Source organism: Cynocephalus volans, chromosome 6 (assembly GCF_027409185.1).
Source record: "Cynocephalus volans isolate mCynVol1 chromosome 6, mCynVol1.pri, whole genome shotgun sequence".
Taxonomy (NCBI): Eukaryota; Metazoa; Chordata; class Mammalia; order Dermoptera; family Cynocephalidae; genus Cynocephalus; species Cynocephalus volans.
This window is the reverse complement of record NC_084465.1, coordinates 101,977,816-101,998,465: the sequence shown is the minus strand read 5'-3', so window position 1 is coordinate 101,998,465 and position 20,650 is coordinate 101,977,816. Positions and strand designations below refer to the sequence as shown.

The 20,650-nt window shown below is 41.6% G+C and overlaps 1 protein-coding gene across 4 annotated transcripts in view; it reads right to left on the bottom strand.

The window, feature by feature from the left end:
* RBFOX1 (RNA binding fox-1 homolog 1) overlaps positions 1-19,882 on the bottom strand; it is a 342,829-nt gene extending 322,947 nt beyond the window's left edge. For all 4 annotated transcript variants that reach the window (XM_063100620.1, XM_063100621.1, XM_063100622.1 and 1 more), the window contains exon 1: positions 19,567-19,882. In XM_063100620.1, coding sequence (XP_062956690.1) covers positions 19,567-19,653 — 87 coding nt within the window. In that variant the 5' untranslated portion in view covers positions 19,654-19,882. The remainder of the gene's footprint in view (positions 1-19,566) is intronic.
* Between the last annotated feature and the right edge of the window lie 768 nt (positions 19,883-20,650).

Below are 20,650 nucleotides of genomic sequence, written 5' to 3'. Positions count from 1 at the left end.
AACCAACAAGACTCCTTGCATGCACCATATTTACCTGAGTAAATACCCCCTCCCACTGAAAGGAAATATTCTTATTGGCCTTGACCTCATTTTGCCTCCGGCAGAATGCCTCTGGCTGTCAGCAGCTAGAAGCATGTGCAGAGCAGGTGGAAGGAGGTGTAAATGACCCTGAAGGTTGAAAGGAAAAGAAATTATCACCTAGCAGATTGGTAAAAATTTAACAGATTGATGATGTCCACTTTGGGCAGAGATGCAGGGAAACTGGTCTATCATACCCTCTCTGTGGGAGTAAGAATTGGCAAAGCCATTTGCTGAAGGGCAAATAAATCATGGTATGACCATATATGGAGTTTTGTGCAGTCTGTTAGGAAAGATAGAGTAGTAGATCTATAGGTACTGAATGGAAAGATAGCCAAAACATGCTGTTAGATAAATAAAAGCAAATTACAGCACTATGAGGGTGGTGAGATACCATTTACTTAAAACTCATGCATTGTGTTCATGTACACATGGCTATGATGTAATTACATAGGGAAGGTATGGGAGGATTTCAGATGAAGCAGCATTCTGTTATCTCTGGGAAGAAAGTAGGAGTTCAGGAAGAGCAGAGTCTGCACACTCACATGTTTTACTCTGCTTTCTTATTTATTGAAACTGTTTGGGGTGAAACATAATCATTACATTAAAATTTTAAGAGCAAAAGGGCTGAAAGATCTTGAAAGAGGGACTCTGAATTCCTGGCTGGGGCCTGGGATGGGATTTATATTTCTATCTGAACCAGAGGCTCCACGTACTGAAAAATAAAGATTAAAAGGACAAGGCAGACAGAGTGAATTGATTCAGATTCAAAAACAGGCTTCCTCATTCAACGAAATTTGAGAGCAAGTGTCATGTCTTCTCTGATGCTCAATTTTCTCATCTCCAAAGCTGAGATAACAGCAGATACCTCCTAGAGTATTTATGAGGATTAACTGAGATAATGCATGTTAAATGCTTAGTACACTGCCAGGGACAGAGCATGTGCAATCATCAACTGTGCATTTTGTATTATCATCATTACGTGTCATGTTTCAGCATCCAAATTTGCTTAAATGAGGGTAAAGGAAAGGAGAGCGAAGAAACCACAACATGGCACCATAATTAATGCAATCTTCTAGAGTAGTATGGACCAATAGAACTTTTAGCAGTGAATGAAATTTTCTATACTATACTGTCCAATACAGTAAACATAAATCACACTTGGCTCTTGAGCACTGAAAATGTCAATAGTGAAGTCTTTAATGCTATTTAATTTTAATTAGCTTAATCTTAAACAGAGATATATAGCTAGTGGCTCCTGTATTGCACAGCATGTTTCTAGAGAGTTCCATTTTCCCCAGCTAAAATATCCTCCTTCTTTCCTAATGGTCAATGGTACCAAAGACTGACACAATTAAAAGTAAGTAAAATATTATGAAATCCTAAGCATTTTGTTTCACTTGTTGTAGAAGAGATAACGTCAGAAGGTTTTAGAAGGCAGTTGCCTTTTCAAGCTCATTCCATATTTTGGATTTCTTGAAGGAGTTTCAGCTGGTGCTATCCTGTCTTTAACAATGCCTTTCTAACACTTTCCAATCTCTTTTTTTCCTAAGAGAGAACAGGCCTTGAACACAGCAAAGACCATCAAATACCAGTAACAGGGAGAATTTGCTCTGTTTTCAATGTATTTTAAAATTAAGATATAATTTATATTCCATTAAATTCACACTTTCAAAGTGTACAATTCAGCGTTTCTTAATATATTCACAAAGTTGTGCAACTATCGCCACTATCTAATTTCAGAACATTTTCATCACCCCAGAAAGAAACCTTATACCCATTAAACAGTCACTCCCCATTTTCTCTCTCCCCTCTGCCCCTGGCAACCATGAGTCTACTCACTGTCACTACAGGATTGCTCATTTTGAACATTTTATATGAATGGAATCCTACAATATGTCACCTGTTGTGTCTAGCTTCTCTCACTTTCGGGGTTCATTCATGCTATACCATGAGTTAATACGTCTTTCCATTTTATGGTGAATAATATTTCATTACATGCTATATCATTTTGTGTTCCTTCATTAGTTGGTAGACATGTAGGTTGTTTCCATCATTTGGCTATTATGAATAATGCTGCTATAAACATTTGTGCACAAGTTTTATGTGGACATATGTTTTCAGTTCTCTTGTGTATATACCTAGGAGTGGAATTGCAGGGTCATATGATAAATCCATGTGTAATATTTTGAGGAACTACTAACCTGTTTTCCAAAGTGGCTGAGATATTTTTACATTCCAGCAATGTATGCAGGTTCTGATTTCTCCACATCCTCACCAATACTTGTTACTGCCCATCATTTTATTTGCCACCATTCTAGTTGGTGTAATCAATGTATTTTTCATAGATAACTTTTATTTATGCCCAGTGACAGCAAACATCCTGTTAAATTAGAGGTGAAAATCTTCCTTTTGTGAAACAATTCAAATTAGTTGTAAAAACTGAATCAATTTAAATAAAATATTGATTATATAGTAGTAATAGTGCTGCAAAACATTTGAGTGTCTGAAGTTTAGGAAACTGTGGTCAAAGACAGGGCTTTGAGGTCCTGTTATGGGGTCCTTTCATAGACCTGAAGTCACATGCAAAAGTGGTGTGGTATACTCATTAAGGCACATTCAGGAGCAGACCTGAACAGATCTTCAGAACTCCTGCTAGGATTTTTTGCAGAACTGCATGGGACATTTAGAAGTATCTCTCAGCCAGTTTTTGCAGGCAGGGCCAGGATGATTCTCATCCTGGAGAAGGACCACACCACGTGGTTTTCTTTATAACTCTCTTCCCGCCTTACTCCTCTTTAGGGTTTGGGCATAAAGGGTCCTGAAACAACAAGGTGACCAAACAGCAGAGATGAGCAGCCTGAAGCAAACATTTGGTTCATTCCACATATGCATTCCACATCCACTCCACATCTACAGCTGATGTTCACTTGTAAAAGGGAAGCACTGCATACTCCCAGGACAGCATACCACTCCATCCAGGATGGTGCGGTACAATTTCTGAGAACAGAAAATACAACCTTCAGTCCCCTCCTTCTCAGTCATCTGGTCAAGAGTCAGGGTACAGGGCCAGTTCTTTCTGTCTTGTTTGGGGACATATGCAAAGATTTAGGTTACACTGAACTGCAGTGTCCAGTTGACCTCCTTGGAAAAGCTGAAAGACGTTTTCCACCCAGGAGCCACAAAGCCACAAAGTCATGGCTGTTTCTGGAGGAGAGATTCTTAAGTATGTTTACGCCATGGGGTGCTTTGACAATCCATGGGAATTTACAAACCTTTCCATTGCAAGACCATATGCTCACAGTTTGACATATAGTTTCAGGGGAAATTCCCAGCCACCCCAAGTCAAATACCCAACCCCACGAATCACTCTGCAAAAGCCCCTCTTTCTTTCTCAGTTCAAGGTCACTGGTGAGGTTCACAGTGGGCTTTTCCTGGGGTTGGAACCTCCTCGGCAGCAGATCAGAAAAGACAGCTGCCGACAGCTGTAAATTCCCTGCCTGGGCCTGAAGATCAAGTGACGGAATGTGCGTTTCCATGGCACTCCAGAAACAGGTGGCTCCCAAACTCTGGAAAAGCACATTCTCTGCTCCACAGTAAGTCAGCTGCTCCCTGTTGACATGTGTATTTCAGGCATGAAAGAATAAAGTAGCAGGTGCCTCCAAGACAAATGCAGGAAGCTAAGAAAAGAGGAGTGAGCTGGTGGAAGAGGGTCTCGAGACAACATAGGATGTGAACTCAAGGGTAAAGTATTAGGATCACCCTCATCATCACTAACTCTTTCTTCCCTCTTACGTTATTCTCTTCATAGCACTCACTAGCATCTGTATTGAATCCACCTATGTGTCACTACAGTTGTTATATTCTTTGTTTTGTCTCTTTTCCCCACAAGAATACAAGTTCCATTAAGGAGGGCATCTTACCTGACTTCTTGGTCATGGTGCTCCGAATGTTGTCCTTCATGCCTTGCATGCAGCAGGTGCTCGATGCATGTTTTAAGAGTTATCAAAGGAATGAATTAATCGGTCGCTACATAATAATGTTTTCTACTACCCTTTGACATACAGAAGTTTCACTCTGTTTTACACATCAGTAAACAGAGGCTCAAAGAGGTAAAATAACCTATTCAAGTCAAAGCCCGTAGTGAGTAAGGCTGGCTCTGGAACTGCGGAGGTCTGTCTGAATCATGATTCTCGAGTTGTCCCCCATTGTCACAAATGACAAAAGTGAGAGATTCAGTCTCCAGGCCCTTCCCTACTTCTGCTAAAATAAAATATAAGGAAAATCAGCCAGCCCTAAGATGGAACTGTCCTGTGATGGAAAACCCAGTCCATGAGCACATGGCTCACCAGATGTTACTCACAGCTTTAGTACGGCAAGACTTAATAAAGCACCCAAGACTGATCCACCATGCTCCAGCAGGTTTGCTCCGAGCCCTTAGACACATTTTTGGGTCATTAACAATTAAACACACATGCTGCACTCCCCTGAAGCAACACAAGACATCAGATCCTCAGACACAGACACAGACACACTTTTATAATCCCCAGTCCTCTACCTCTCTTTCCACAAACATTGTGCTTTTCCATGTGCCCCATACCCTGAAACATTCTCTCCTTTTGAGACAGGATTCTCTAGTCAATGAAGTTCAAAGAAATGGTGGTATAGGGTATGGGTGTTTACCAGCCAACCATAGATAGCATGGTGTTGGCAGTCTTCACCTAGGTATGCACTAACTGTCCTCTGTTTCCCATCTTGTTCCACTAAAGACATTTGTCCATCCTCCATCTAGCTTCCAGAGGAATCCTTTAAAAATACAAAATCAGATCATGGCATTACCCTATTTGAAACTCTGTAGGGGTTTTCCATCTCTCTTAGGCCAAAATCTAAACTCCCTGCAGTGTCCTAGAAGGCAAAATTTATCTAGCTGCTGACTGCTTGTCTGACTTTATGTCTTACCTCTTTCCCCTTTACCCAATATGTCCTAGTCACACAGACTGTCCTTGTTATTTTGCAAACATATCCCTCTTATACCACCTTATGGCTTTTGCATGGTCCCTCTGCTTGGAACTCTCACCCCTACACCAGGTCTTTACACAGCTGGCCCCTACTTGTCAATCAGATCTGAGCTCAAATTCCTCCTTCATCTATCTAAAATAACCCTCTCTGTCGCTATCATGTAACCTATTTTATTTTCTTCCTAGCACTTGACACCACCCGATGTTCTCCTGGTTATGTGCCTGCTTTTTTTCTATTAGAATATAAGTGTTCTTATTCACACCTGCAACCCTATTGTCTAGCACGCACTGAATTTTGAATAAATATTTACTAAATCAATGAGTGCATATGGAAACCAAGCTACAGCCACCTGAATTTCCAAACCAACCCCTCCACGGCCTCTTGAGTGTGTATGGGACCTCATCTCCCTTGTTTTGATTCTGAGGGTCAGATAAAGAGATGTAAAGGAAAGAACATTAACTGGTAAGCTACTGATTGGGAAAAACATCTTTTAAATTTTCTGTGCACATTTCAACAAGGGCTGGTTGGCAGACCTCCTCTTTAATACCAGCAGCAAGCCCAGTCCGTGACTTCTTTCTCCAATCTATAAAGGGAAAATGTTATACTTTGAGGACTTAAGGGAATTAGGGGGAGGATTTAGTTTTTAAGAGAGAAAGCAAAGTCATTTAAATTGAAAACTGATCTTGTGCCTTAGATGTGCGTTTGGTTTGCAAGAGAAATCCTCAGACACGAATGATGAGGGCTGACAGAGCAAATTGGGTCTGTCTCCCAGTCTCAGCTCCTGATAGAAGGCTGCCAGGAAGATATCCTGATCCCTTGAGCAGCATGGTTATTCAACCAAGTTTAAGTTCCAAAATGAGCATGATCCACTGCAGGTATCTAAGAGGCAGTTTTGTGTTCCGAGAACCCACGCCCCTTTGGTGGTCATGAGGTTTTTCTTTTCCTCAAAGGGAATCATATCTTTCATTGTCCCCATATCATCAAACTTAGAAGGAAATGTGGACGCAGAATGCACCCACGTGGTTGACTGAAGCCAATCCACCTAAGCTTTTCTCTTGAGTGATTCTCCAGTTCCTGAGATTGTTTGGGTGATTCCTCTTCTTTGTCTTTTCCATCCCCTTCCCCCTTCCCATCTGACTTAAACACTCTTGGTTTTTGATGTTCCATTTACTTCAGATATCAGCTCCTACCTTATCATTGCTGAAGAAAAGGGACAAGCAGAGGCAGGTGGTGAGGACACAGGATATGCTTTTTGTTTAAGATATCACCCTCGTCTTTATGGATCTAACAAATAGGATATTCATAAGCTGAAGAAAAATCATTGATTGTGTTTTTAAAATCTTTTTGTTTAAAAAAAAAAAGAACAGCTGGCTGCAAGAGATACAAATTTTATGTATAGGATCAGAGTATGAGAACTTTTTGGGGAAACAACATATATATGTCCAAAAAAGACTTGAGATATATACAGTGATTTGTAGTGATTATTTCTGGGTGGTGGGTTATGGTTTATGTGTGTACATCTCTGTATATTTGCTTCTGCTTTTATGATTTCCAAAACTTATTGTATGTATCCCATTAATTTTGTAGTAAGAAAAGTAAGCAACAATTTTTAAAAAATGTTTTCTGCTGAAAAGAAATCAAAAAAGGAGGCAATGAGCTTAAATCACAGACCAAACTTAATAAGCAATTGTCTGCTTGTTAAGACTGGCACCATGGTGGGACTTTCTACCTGTGGGCAGAGAGCTCCATGTGAAAAACACTTGCTCGACTGGGTCTTAGCCATGGGTGGGAAACAGTGAGGGATTTAAGGCAAATTTCTTGGGATAGTTAATGGTTCATCATGATTCTCATCCCACTCCACCTTTTAAAGGACTGCTCAGCAATGCTCCAAATGGGTTCCCAGTGCATGGGGGTCTGAGACATAGTTCATTGATCCAAAGATGGAGACACAAAATGGGTTGGTTCCAACAGACTGTTTTCTGGGAATCTGAAATTTGAATGGAGACATGTAGAAACTGGTGGTCTTTGTAGATGAGTCACTGTGGTGCAACAGCCTTGAGAAAGGTTTATCAAAGTTGGCATGACTGATACCATCAGCAAGTTAACTCTGGATATTTCTGGACAGTTCCAACTGTCCTGTGCATTGTAGGATTCCAGTAGAAATCCCCCTCCAGTTATGGCAACCAAAAAACTTATCTAGACATTGCCAAATACCTCTACAAGGCCAAAATCACCCCTGGTTGAGATCCACTCACCTGGAAAGAATGTCTATGAATCCTGCCTGCTGAGGTCCTTAGGCTGCCCTACTTTCTGTCCTTTCCTTGGCTTGATTTTTTTTTATCTTTTAAGTTCAATTGTTTATGCGTACACCTCAAAAAATAGTAAAAATATAAACAACTCCCCTCCCATAGTTTTTTTTTAAGCTAACCAGGATTGAGTCCTGTTCCTTCAGCTAAAGGGATCTCAACAAAAACACACACATTCAAGAATCATCTTCGGCTTCTTGACATTCAAAATGGTGCAGATCATGTGTCCTCATGCAACCCACAGAAAGCAAAGCGAAACAGTCCTCAACTCAACTTATCTCTGATATTGGAGCAGATCTAAACCTAAAGGCTTGTATGAATTAGGTACTCTTGGGCCACATAGGACACTCGAAATATATCACAGTGCATCAGCAACAAGATCCCTACAAAGTAAACTAAGAGGGCAGAGGAGCATTCTATGCAGAGTGGGAAGGGGCTTGAATATATCCATGCTTGGGAGTTTAGAACCAATGCGCAGCACGTGAGGAAGTGGGGGAGCCAGAAAGCAGAGATGTCACAAACGTGTCCTCTCCATCTCCAGGAGAGAATTTTACAAAATGTTCCTTAGTGAGGCCCCGACTTGCTAGAACCAAACACTAAAGAAAACACACATGCAGACAGCATCTCTAACCCAAATCCCACAACTGTCTGGACAGATAAGAATTCCATATGCTCTGCATTACCCTCAGCAATGGAATGCTTTTTATCCATCCCTACACTTCTCCGTTAACAATGCGGCACGAGGGAGCTCCGGTCCCTTACAATGTAGATAGGGACGAGACTCCACTACTGATGACTGGTGTTCTGTATGATGGGTAAACGCATCCAACATCTGCTGGGTGCCCACATAAATCTTAGGCCCTCTGGCAAGCTGTGCCAAGTCCCTCGGCTAAGTCACAGTGGGAACCGTCTGCCAAAACACCAGGTGTGAAGCAAAGCCCAGCTCATTAGAGTCCTTAAGCCCCCACCCAAATTCCTAGAAAATGCTACAGGCAAATACAGGTCTCTATAAAGCCCCAGGATTCCACCTTATGAAGATGGTCATCGGATGGTCTATGTCAATTTCACATTTTCTGTCAAAACCTGTCAGAGAGCAGGCACCTCAGTGTTTATACTTCTCACCAGAACAAATGCAGAGCTGTTGAAGGGAGAAACAACACACCACCATGGTAACAATAGGAGACATCGCTTGCAAGCTGTCCGTAGCCCCTGGAGTAACTGACATGTTTGACAGAGAATGTGTGTTGGTAACGTTGCTTGATTTGTGTTTAAAGGGAAAACAGAAAGTGCATTTCCAGGAGGTTTAGACACTGATAACTGAAAAGAAGTTCTTGCAGATAAAGACGCAAGAACTAAGTCCCAACAGTCCCCTCCTTGCCCTTTGTCACTATCCCACCTCTCACTTTTGATCTTCTCCCTGGGGAAGGAGGCTTCCACTGGGAACACGACCTCCTGACAGCCAGCTGTGAGACTGAAGGAGAAAAACCGATCAGACACGACAGCAGCACAAAATCATGTTAGCCTTCTGCTCAGAGTAGGTCATACGGGTGAGAGGCACAGCCATTCCCCCATGCAGGATGGGGCTATGGCATCGAACCCATAGCAGAACAGCACAGTCCTTAGAAGGACAGGTTCGGTGCAGAGCCCTGCTGCCTGGGCCAGTCTACCATTCCCCAGTCGTGAGAACGAAGACACATGATTCCACACTGCCAGTGCTCGCTTCGGCAGCACATATACTAAAAATGATTCCACACTGCTGAACTTCAGTTTCCTTTTAAAATTAGTCTTTCCAGGATGGTTCAAAATGGTAGAAATATTTTAGGAAAAATACCCAATGCAGTGACTAGCAGATGTATCAGTATCAATAGTAGAAATAATAATAAGAGTAATATAATTATTTTACATTATATATAATTACATTACTATTTTTTATTGTAGCAAAATATACATAACATAAGATTTGACATTTTAACCATTTTTAAACATACAGTTCCATGGAATTAATTACACTCACAATTATGTATGATCATGACATCTATCCATTTCCAAAACGTTTTTGTGATCCTAAACATAAACTCTGTACTCATTGCAAAATAAGTTCCCATTATTATATAGAATTGTATATTACATTATACAATTCTATATAGTAAGATGCATTTTGTGTGTTTATAATTATATGTTACATATAGTACATGCCATTATACATGTATAATACATAAATAATATAAAATATGTAATAATTATATGATAATAGTTATTATTTCTATCTTATTTTGAGCCCTTACTATATGCCAGACAACATTATAAGTGCTTCATGAGTATTAATTCATTTGATCCTGAAAAACCACTCTGGTATTTTCTCCATCCTATAGAGGAAGATACTAAATCTTGAATTTAGGGCTTTTAATCTGGCCATTTTACAGATGAGAAAATTGCACTACAGAGTGGTTTAGCAACTTCCCAAAGAAGGCAAAGCTGAGATGAACCCAGGCAGTCTGGCTCAAGGGCTTATGCTCTTAGCCAAGATGCAGTATTGGCTTCCGTATACAGTAAACACTTGGTATTGCCACTATTATGCAGTTGATGTTGGTGTTGGTTGTGGTGGTGTTGCCATGCCCCTGGAAAAAAACTTGCAAATATGTTTGTTGAAAACTTTCTATGTGCCAGGTGCTATGCTATGGTCTTTATATGACTTGGTTCCTTTAACCACTACCCAACAAGTGAATGTTGCCCAGAGAAGGTCCAAGGTCACACAGGTAATAGGTGGTGGCCGAGGTCACACAGGTGGAGGCACGTAGTGGTGAGGCAGGCAATGGACCAGGGAATCTGCTTCAGAGCCCACACCCCTATACCACACTGCCTCCCGTTAGCCTGTTTTTTTTTTTTTTTTTTCCGATGCCTGGTACACAGTAAGTACTACAAATAAGCAGCTGCTGCTGTTGTTATTGTAACTAAATGTGAAAAGCCCCAGTAGGCATTTTCTTCCAAGAAAATGATGGAAGTATGAACTTATGACACCATCTGCTCTGAGGGCAGATCCTTTGCCCCTTTTAAACCTCAACAAATCTAGCCCCCTGTCAGACACACGAAGCTGTAGGCCCTGCTCCCTGTGACTCTCATGTAGTTGGTCTGGTCTTCTGCATGAGCACTGCGCTGTTAATGCACATGCCCGGACTCAATCCCCGGCTGGTTGCATGAACACCTTAATGCAGCAGGACCTCAAATTGACTCGGAGCTGCAGTTTTTCCCCTGAAGGCTCCCCACAAGCTGGCCAGTGCCAGTCGGCACGCACACATCCTCCCTGTCACCGGGCACTGACAGATGGGAGCTATTCTTATTATTTAACATTTATTAAGCGCCCACAGTGTGCCAGGAGCTTCATGGAACAGGGGTGTGGGTGGTCCCAAAGAGTCTGTCACCAGAAGGCTGTGACCACATGGAAGGGAGGGGAGGTGCCTTTCTTCCCCTTACCAAGTGCCCCCTCCCCACTCCTCCCACCCAGCTCCAGTTTCATTCCCAGCATGTTCTGCTGGAGTGAGTGGACAAGGATTTGGGCAAAGATTCAACATCACTGAGACCTACAAGCCCACCTTCATGCAAGTCTATCAGCTCCAGCTTCCCAGGCTATTGGTGAAGGGAAGGGATGGTGGGCCTCACACCACCCAAGGCCATGGCTAAGGATGTCAAACTCCACGGCAGTATATTCCTCTTTCCTTCACAGCACTCCCTGATTGTATCCCTACACTCTCCAGCTACATCAAACACATGTGTACTTGATCACCAGAAATCTCCATCAAGAATGGCAACAGAAAGATGCAAGTGTGCCCCCAACAGTACAGCAGTTCTAGAAATCACAAACAAACCATGAGAACAGCAACGTGGGCCACCAGGTATGGAGTGCCTCCAATGAGCAGGTGCACACCAAATCATCAGGGCTCTCTTTTGAAGTAGATGGGACTGTCCCTCACTGTCAAGAGAGAGAATGAAAGCTCAGAAAGGCGAAGCCCTATATCACACAGGAGCTGAGATACCAACTCAAATCTGTCTGAGCAGTAAGCATAGCCCTACGCATTAGGGCTGACATCATAACTGTACTGCAAACGCCCCAGCTGTGGTCATTTTTAAACCCTTTTAATCCTGACAGTGACCTTGGGAGGCAGAGTATATGCGGTATTACTCCCATTTTAAAGATGAGGAAGTGGAGGATCAGAGAAGTCAAGCAACTCGCCCAATGTCACACAGAGAGAGTCATGGCCAGACTCAGGTTTCCCAGCTCTAAATCCTGTTCTCTTTTTGCTTAACTGTGCTGCCTCATGAAATGAGAAGAAATAGTTCTTCAGAAAGTAGTTTCTGAGAATAATGTGGAATGCATAAGAAATCTACCTCTTTGGTCCCCAAATCTTCCCCACCCCTAGAAATCAATGCGAATTAGAGAGCAGAAGAGAAGGAATGGCCAAAGGAGGCCACCTTTTCCCACAGCAGTGGACATGCTGAACTCTACTGCTTTAACCTAAGTCAGGTGCAAGGCAAGAAGGTCAGGTGGGGGCAGAGGTGGTTACTCCTTGAAGGACAGAGCTCGTGCTGTCATTCTTCTACCTCAAAAATAAAAACTTTGTCCCCTGGAATGTACCAGAAACACTCTCATTTGCAAAGGATGGAGGACCTGTCTATAGGAGGTCATCTTCCTGGGACTGTAGATAAACCTGTCTTGAGTGTCCAGGCCACCAACAGCCGGAAAGACATACTGAGTCGGGTGATGGGGTAGAGACTAAAGAGTTCAACCTTCAAGCATCATGTTTAACTTCTGACCTTTCTGCCAATGACATGACCCTCTCTGCACCTCTGAGGACAGAGACGGGGCCTTAGTTATCTCAATGTTTCCAGAGCTTAGAAGAGAACCCAGTATGGAACCCATGAACCAAACATAATTATTTTAATGAATGAATGAGTTTCACGGAGCCTTTGCCTCCTACTTTTACAAGCCTGAAATGCTCAATTGAGAAACTGGCCATTACCGAAGACAACAGTCTCAGTTGCCCAGAGGAAAAGACCTTCAGAGGACTGAGTTCAATGTTTCTGGACACCTCATAGGGCTCAGCAGTTAATCAAGTGGACATACGGGCTCCTTGCATGCTGGTGGGATGCATGTGTGATAGGTCTATCTTTGGACAGGAGCGAAACATAAATAGGGGTGAGTATCTCCATCATAAATCACCCAGGGAAAGCACTTACCCAAAACAACCTTTAAAAGACAGGGAGGGGGCTCTGCCTCACCATCAAAGGCTCAGATTGCTGAACACCAAATCAGCAAAGCAGAGTGTGAAATCCGCAGGTCTTCCAACCGTCCTTCCCCTGTGCCAATGTAGTATAAAAAGCATACTTGCTGATATAGCATGCCTTTAAAATGATCAAAATGACAGATGGCTGCTGCAGAAACACATCCTTTTTATAGGACTGATATTAATCAGAAGAGATTGACAGTGTCCCTTTAATCTCTTAATTTAAAAAATGTGCATTTCTAGAAAACAGAAAGGGGCAAGTGGCTAGCGTCTCCGGTGCTTTGGAATGATGGAAGGTCCACGTTATGTCAAACTCAATAACCAAAGGCTTTCTTTTTTTTCTTTCTTTATATATTTATTTATGTGTTACTAATATAAAGAGAAGTGATATGGTTGCATGATCTGAGAAACCCAAGATTATGATAGTCTGATCTGTAAGAGAGTGAAAATTCCCGGGATATACCCTAGCGGGAGACATTACTGTCATCAGTGTAGGTGAGAAGGTGTTGAGAGAAATTGCAATATCTGCCTTTGATAAATATCATGAATGAAGAAGCCAGATGAACTGGAAGGCAGTACCATTGCCTGGTGAATATGATCGATGGCAACAGTGATCAGGATAAAGACCAGAAGCCCACCACTTTCTTCCTGGGAACAGTGTGTACAGAGTTTGGGAGAGAAAGAACGTGTTCTGATGTTTGTAATCACTGCAACTATTACTGTTGTTGGTCATGAGAGCCTGGTTTTCACCTATCTAGCACCTTAGGTTAGTAGCAAGACCCTGATTTGTTCTCTACTCACGGTCCACACAGCCCACTTGGGGCTGACCATGCCCTCCAGTTCTAAAGTGGACAGAGCCGAGATGATTGGTTCGGGGATGAGCATGGACTGCAAGATCATCTAAGGAGAATGCAATCTGTAATTTTTGCTGGAATAGTTGGGGAAGAGACTTTCTAAGAAAAGGCAGGGTATGAGCCTAAAGTTGCTGGGAACCATCTTTTTCACCATTTTGTGCACAATGTGATTGTGAATGAGATCAAGTAAGGCAACCACTGTGGGGTGGTGGAGAAAGACAGCCCTTGGGTTGTCAGGGCCTCTGAATTCTCCTGTGCCTGAAGCTGGATTGAATGCTCCCCCCCCCCCCAACCAATATAACTTATATTTTGTCACTTGCAGAAAAAAAAAATAGTTCTTAATAACCACCTATCTTCTCCCTCTCTGGGTCTCTAAATAAATACAGAATAAACACTGTGTGTGTGTATGTGTGTGTGCTTCAAAAAGTTCATGGAAAGATTAGCGTTATCTTTTAATTCTAGTTTCCCACTTCTTGAAGTACCCTCGTATATATATGCTAGACCTTTCCCACATCTTATATCGTAAGCTTCCTGTTGGAAGCGATCTCATGTGTGTTCTATTTCTATTCTGCCTCATCACCCACTCCTAGTTCACAGCCTGGCACACAGTAGGTGCCCAATAAATAATTACTGGATAAAGAAATGATGAATCGCACTGAAAGCTCACAATGACTTTGTAAGCTAAATTCCTGCTTTCATTTTGTAGCTGAGGAAACTGGGGCTCCGTGAGGTTAATTGACAAGCCCAAGGCCACACGCTTAGTAAATGCCAGAGCCAATATATCAACCTGGACCTCTTTGACTCCAAATTTTCTCTGCCACCTCCCTGACTCTTTAATTTAGTCTGCTGTTGACATGGCCTCTTTGCCAGTACAGAAAAGTCACTCAGTGACTAAGATGGAACAGCCCCACAGTAAATGACACCACCGGCATTTATATTGGGCGTACATTCTGATGTCTTTCCCCATCGACGGACTCTGCAAACATGTAGATAACATCTAACATCACAGGGCAACAATATCATGATCTGAAAATGGCTCTAACAGCAAGAGAGCAAAACGGGTTTTTTTAAAGTTCAACCAGAAATTTATCCAAATTATTTACAGGTTCCCTGTACATTTCTCTACTTGTCTGTAGGGATGGTTACTCTCTGCTCATTGTCAAAACCAGCAGTGCAGTAATTCCCAGGGTCACTACATACCTGTATGCAGATCTCTCATAATATATGTCATCAAATTCAGTAATACTGGTTTTGCCTCAAAACATAGAGTGAAGGGTTTGCTTATACCATAACAATCCACATCAGAGAGGCATTAATCAGCATTTTCCTGCAGCTGTCTATCTCTGTTTAAGTTGTAAAACACTCATCCTTCAGAGAGCTTACTGTCCAAGAGAGAATGGATGGCAAAGGGCAAATGGGACACGAATCCAGGATATTAAATATTCACCTGCTAGATTCATAGAAGGGTTTTATGGGGTTCACTTCTATATGGATCAGGCAGACACTCAGTGCTTACCAGTCCCATTTCTGAGATTTCTCCCAGATCCTTTTGACTTATGTCTTTTCACTTTTGCAACCTATGTTTAAACATTGTCAAATCCCACAGACCCAATGGGTTGGGAATGATACTGAGGCTGTATCTCAACATTTCAAACTGATACTATGAATTCACCCAAGTTCTCTGCTTTGCTAAGAAGATCTTTCTCCTATATTGTCCTGTGAATGTCTACTGATGCTTCACAGCTCAACTCAGATGTCACCTCTTTACCTTTAAGCCACCTTCTTCCCAACTCCAAGAAGCATCTGGCTTCTCCTTTTCCTATGTTTTTATATTCACCACTGCATGTATACATCAACCTCAACTGTACATTGGTGGTTAAGAGAGAAGGCTCTGGTCTAAGAAATCCACCCTAAATCTCAGCTCTATTACTGATATTCTTCGTGACTTTGGGCTAGTTACCTTTCTATAAATGTAGGTTTCACATTTTGGTTGTCCATGTGTGAAAGGGCAGTCATAATGCATGACTATGACCTCTTAACCTGAGACTCTTGGGGTCACCTGTATTTTGAAATGAAAATTTTTCTGTTTCTCTTTTTCAAAAACGTATTTCAGTGGAAACACTGATTGTGAAAAACTCTCAGCAGGGTCTGGAACAACACCCTGAAATCAAACACATAAATATTCCCACAGCAAAATATATGAATATTCACTTAACTGGGATAAAGACAGTGTATAAATAGCTGCACATCATTTCAGGTCAAGTTTTGTTCCCAAATGAGATGTTGTGCCAACCTTCAAAAAAAAATTGATTTTTCAGAGCTCTTTGGAATTTAGAATTACAGACAAAGGGTGGTGAGCCAATACTATCCAACTTCATTAGGGTTATTGTAAAAATAAATTGATATAATGTATCTGTTTAGCACAGTGCCTGGCACATAACAAGTACTTGATAATTGTTATCTCTCATTTCCTCCTGGTACATTTAGTGTGGTATTATAGCTTTGGGTTTATCTACTGTTTCTTGCACTGGGCTGTGAACCCACAGGTCACTGGCTAAGACTGTCATTGTTGTTTTCTGGGTGCCTAGCATATCGCCTGATATAAAATAAGTGTGTAGTGAATGGGTAACTAAACAAAGAAACATGTGGTGAGGTGAATATGGCTGTTTCCTCCATCCAGGAAAATAGTCTTCTGACCCATCATCTGTAAGACTTGGATGAGATAGGAGTGATTTGTCCAATAGGGAGAATGATCTCGCCATGTCTCCTCAAAGTGCATATCTGTGAGGCAGAGAGCTAGATTGAGGGGTGCAGGTCCAAATCTGCAACCCAGGCAAGGGCTTATGAGACCCAAACACTAACCAAACAGACCAATCAGTTACAAAGCTATTGTTCTGATTGTGTGACCATAGTCCATGGCTTGGGTAAGTCCTCTTAATAGCTGCTGGACTCAAGACTGACTTTGGCAATTGATTTGACCTCCATTGTTACCAGGTCAGATAATTCACTGATCATTCAAGATTTTGATGGAAATTCAGAAATAAGAAAAGAGGTTCAATAGAAATATTCACTGGTTCTTACCCAAAGATACCAAGATTGGGATCCATACCATGGGGAAAGAAAACAATGTTTATACAATGGGTTTGGTAATACTGCTCTTTTTCTCTTCTCTTCTGCATCCAGTTGTCCATGAAACAGTAAAACTGGTTCAGCTCAATCCTACATAGTCATTCTGTAATTCTGTACAGGGCTAGAAGGAAAAACTATCAAATTGGCTATATATTCACCAAGTTTAGATATAAAATAATGAGTTCATTTGTACATAAAATAATGAGTTCAGGGCATCCAATATGATAAAGATTCTGACTTTCGTAGAGGATGGAGAGTGGGGTTGATGGTAATTATTGAATCTAATCCTGGAACAAAAGATTCTGTATGAGTAACTTCCCTAGAATTATCAGGAAATGCCACCATCCACTGTCTTTACAGGATTAGGTAGGTGCTTTCTTAAAGCCCGGTGAGCAAATGACTGGTAAATTATTTATTTTCTCTTTAATTGAGTAGACTAAAACAGAGCAATGCTGTTCTTAATAAAAAAAAAAAAAGAGGTGGTGCTTGAAAGTACTATGAAAAGGAAGCTCTTCTGCTATATAATTACTGGCTCTTGAGATTGGAAAGACCTTCACAGGTGATCTCTAATTCTGATACATCAATCCTTCCCAATGGCCACCATGCTCTGTTTCAGCATCTCCAGTCACAGGGAAATTACCACCAATGATGGAGTATGCACTCTTTATATTGGATCATTTTTAAATGTTTTGCTGTTGACATTCTTAGGGTGGCACCTTAATTCCCTATAAGAAATTCCTTGCATCTTGAGTGGGTAAAAAACCCACAAGGTCAAGGGATTGGTAAGCAGGCAGGTAGAGTCTGCTGGGATGCAGGGCAGCTGGCATCAGAAGCAGTCCCTGAAAAGGGAACGTGTGTTAGAAATTTTTTCCCCTTTTGCATTGCCTTTCTGACCCTTGCAAATATTACTGCAGCAGGGTGATTTCAGTTTCTTGATGCCAAAGGGTAAATAACATGTCCTGTCTCAGTAAACTGGAAATAAAGCTAGTCTCTCTCTAGGCATAGCCTTTCCGTGTGTTCCACAGGGGTGGGAGAGGAAGAAAATGAAATATATCACAGCAGCAGTTCTGGGGGTTCCTCACTAAACTGCTTTCCTAAGTTCTGGGTAACTAGTTACCAGAGATGTCACGTGGGAAAACAAAGTATGATCAGGGTAGGATTTGCAAGTAAAATCACTTGTGCCTTCCAAAAGTAACTGGATATGTTTTTCCAATGCTCTTCAAAGGAGGAAGAAACAGGGCCTCCCCAATTTCTCAGCTGGCCCCTGCATCTCCCCATCTATCACTGGAGTAATATGTCCAGAGTGGCATTTTGTAATGACAGCAACATTCCAGCAAATCAATAGTTATTTAATTCCCAACAAGCTCTCGAGTCCATTAAATCTGATTACATTCACCCATTTCAGTGGGTGCCGTTATTTTTCCTACACCGGCACTTAATCTATAACAGGAACTTATGAGAACTTTCAAAAGCAATTTCAGCATCAATCAGCATAGAGTGAAAGGCATGATTTGCTTGTAATTATTTATCAGATGGGGCAGCAGAGGGTCTGACGAAATTCCAACAGCCGACCTTCACCCCAAGTTTCCAATAGAAGCAAAAGGCCTGTTACTTTCCAATTTACCCCTGAATCCTACTTCAGACGTGGCAATGTTGCCACACCGGCCTGTGTATGCCAGGAAAGATGCAACAATCCCCATGTTGCTAAGGACCATTCTCCAGGTGGCCCATTTATTTATAATCAGTAATATAGAAAAAAGCCTCCAAATTGAGCATCAACCATCAATCTGGTATGATAGAAATGTTTTCTTGCTATTTGGAGTCATCTCTACATGGCTCTTATCACCCCGGTTCTTACAATTAACAAAATGTAACAGCAACAATCAGAAAAGGATAAAAAAAGTTTGACCAGAATCTTTCCCAGAAATTGATGTATGATACTGTAGAATTTTTAAATGTGGGGGGCTGAGCCCCAGAAGTAAAGGTTCAAGGACATACTGAACACACTTAGTTTCCCTCTTTTGCAGAAACGAGATGCAGAATTTATTATGAAGGGATGGTGATCCTCAAAACACAAAGTGCCACAACAAAAAGCCACGTGGCTTTCCTGTGATGCCTGGGATGTTAGCTTTCCACAGAGAACTTCAGCCAGGTACCCAGAAGCCAATGCTTACTTACACATACAAACTTATGATAAGGGAAGAAAAAAATAACAAAGGTACCAAATTTCTTAGAGGTAGATGATCCTCTCTGCAAAGAATTAATAGCCTTCAAAGTAAAACCAACACATATTCCAATCCCCAACTTTCTTGCCATCACTAAGATGTAAACAGCTGGTGCAGGATTCGTAGAATAATCTCTGAACTTCATAAATTAACCATCAATAGAGTGTTCCTTCTTGCCTCAGTGCCACCACTCAAAGTCAGGTGGGGGGAACTAACCTTCTCTGAAAATAGACAACCCACATGGAGGCGTCCTATGACTTAATGCATATTTCATGTTCCTTCCATTTCCCACATTAAAGCTCTTCACCGAGTCACCTCATTGATAAGTTACTTGGCTTCATGATCTGTTCTGGGAGACTGAGTCCCTCAGAAAGCTGGGGAGTCGAGCAAATTCCTTTGCCCTGTGGTCAACCTCCTGAGGGAAAGGCATGAATGTTAAACAGTAGCCAGATCAATACAAGCAAATATAGCTCAACTACACCATTTATTCAGCCATGAGAGATGTCAATAGACAGATTAGGGTGATCCATCTTTTTGATTTCCTACTGTCTTCTCACTGACTACGCGAGGGCTTTTTCCTGTATTAAAAGTGTTTGCTTTCTCAACCATAAAAATTCCAATTATTACTCTGAACGCTCTGGAGTTAAGTTGCTTGCTGGCACAGGTCTTGAATTACCTGAATCAGTCCAGGGAAGTAGGGGGCTGCTGGCACGATCATGGGCACGCCGTAAGGGTGAAGGAGGACTCCTTGAGACGCCAACATGACTTCAGCAAAGGTATTATTCCCTCGGAAGCTCAACACATCAATGGAGAGTTAGGGGAAAATCTATAGACCCAGCCTCTTCTGAACTACAGAGCCGAGAGCCAAATCGCTTCTGTCAGGAGCCAGGCACTCATCAACGCAGAAAGGGGAAAGAAAGAAAATCCGCATCAGCAACTCTTAATGTGAAAGTTTTCTTCCCAGACAACCAAGAGACACAGCAGCTGCAAAGTTGAAGCTACCAAAATGGAATGTGCTATTTTGGGAATAGCTTGCCTAACATGACTAACCAAATACTCTTCATTAATTTAGTTCTCAGAGAGAGAGAGAGAGAGAGAGAGAGAAAGAGATGGATGAGTGACAGAGGGAATCAGGCTATGAGATATGGGCTCGTACTGATGAACTTAGCTAAAAGACAAGGGATGGGGTCTCCATGGAATTTTTAGAGAGAAAAATTGAGAAATGTAAACTAATATGATTATCAGCTTCCACTTAAAACAAATGGAGTAGGTTAACGTGGGCAGTCTTTGGTAATGGTCAAAAAGAAACTAAGAATGTGTTCAGTATAGTCTCTTTCTGATTTCAATTTTAAAGGGGCAATTTGTAAATAATACAATAATACTACTAGCTAATATTTGCTCAGTGTGTGCTATGCACAGAGACTGAGTTAAATTATTTACATGTGTTATGTAATTTCATTCGCACAACAACTCTCTGAAGTTGGTACTATTGTCATCAGTTTCATGTAACCAATGGGAAAACAGGCTCACACGAGTTAAGTGGTTTTCTCATGGTTGTACAACTTGTCAGAGGAAGCGCTGAGCTGCAAACGCATTCCAGAGCCTGATTCCTAACCATGACACTATATTCATTACTGTACTTCATTTTGTAGTAAAACTTCATATGCTTTTTTTTGTATTTTTAAAGACATTTTTGAGTTTTTAACTGCGATATATTAATATGCAATAAATTAAAAAGAACTGTCTACCTGTTCCCACAG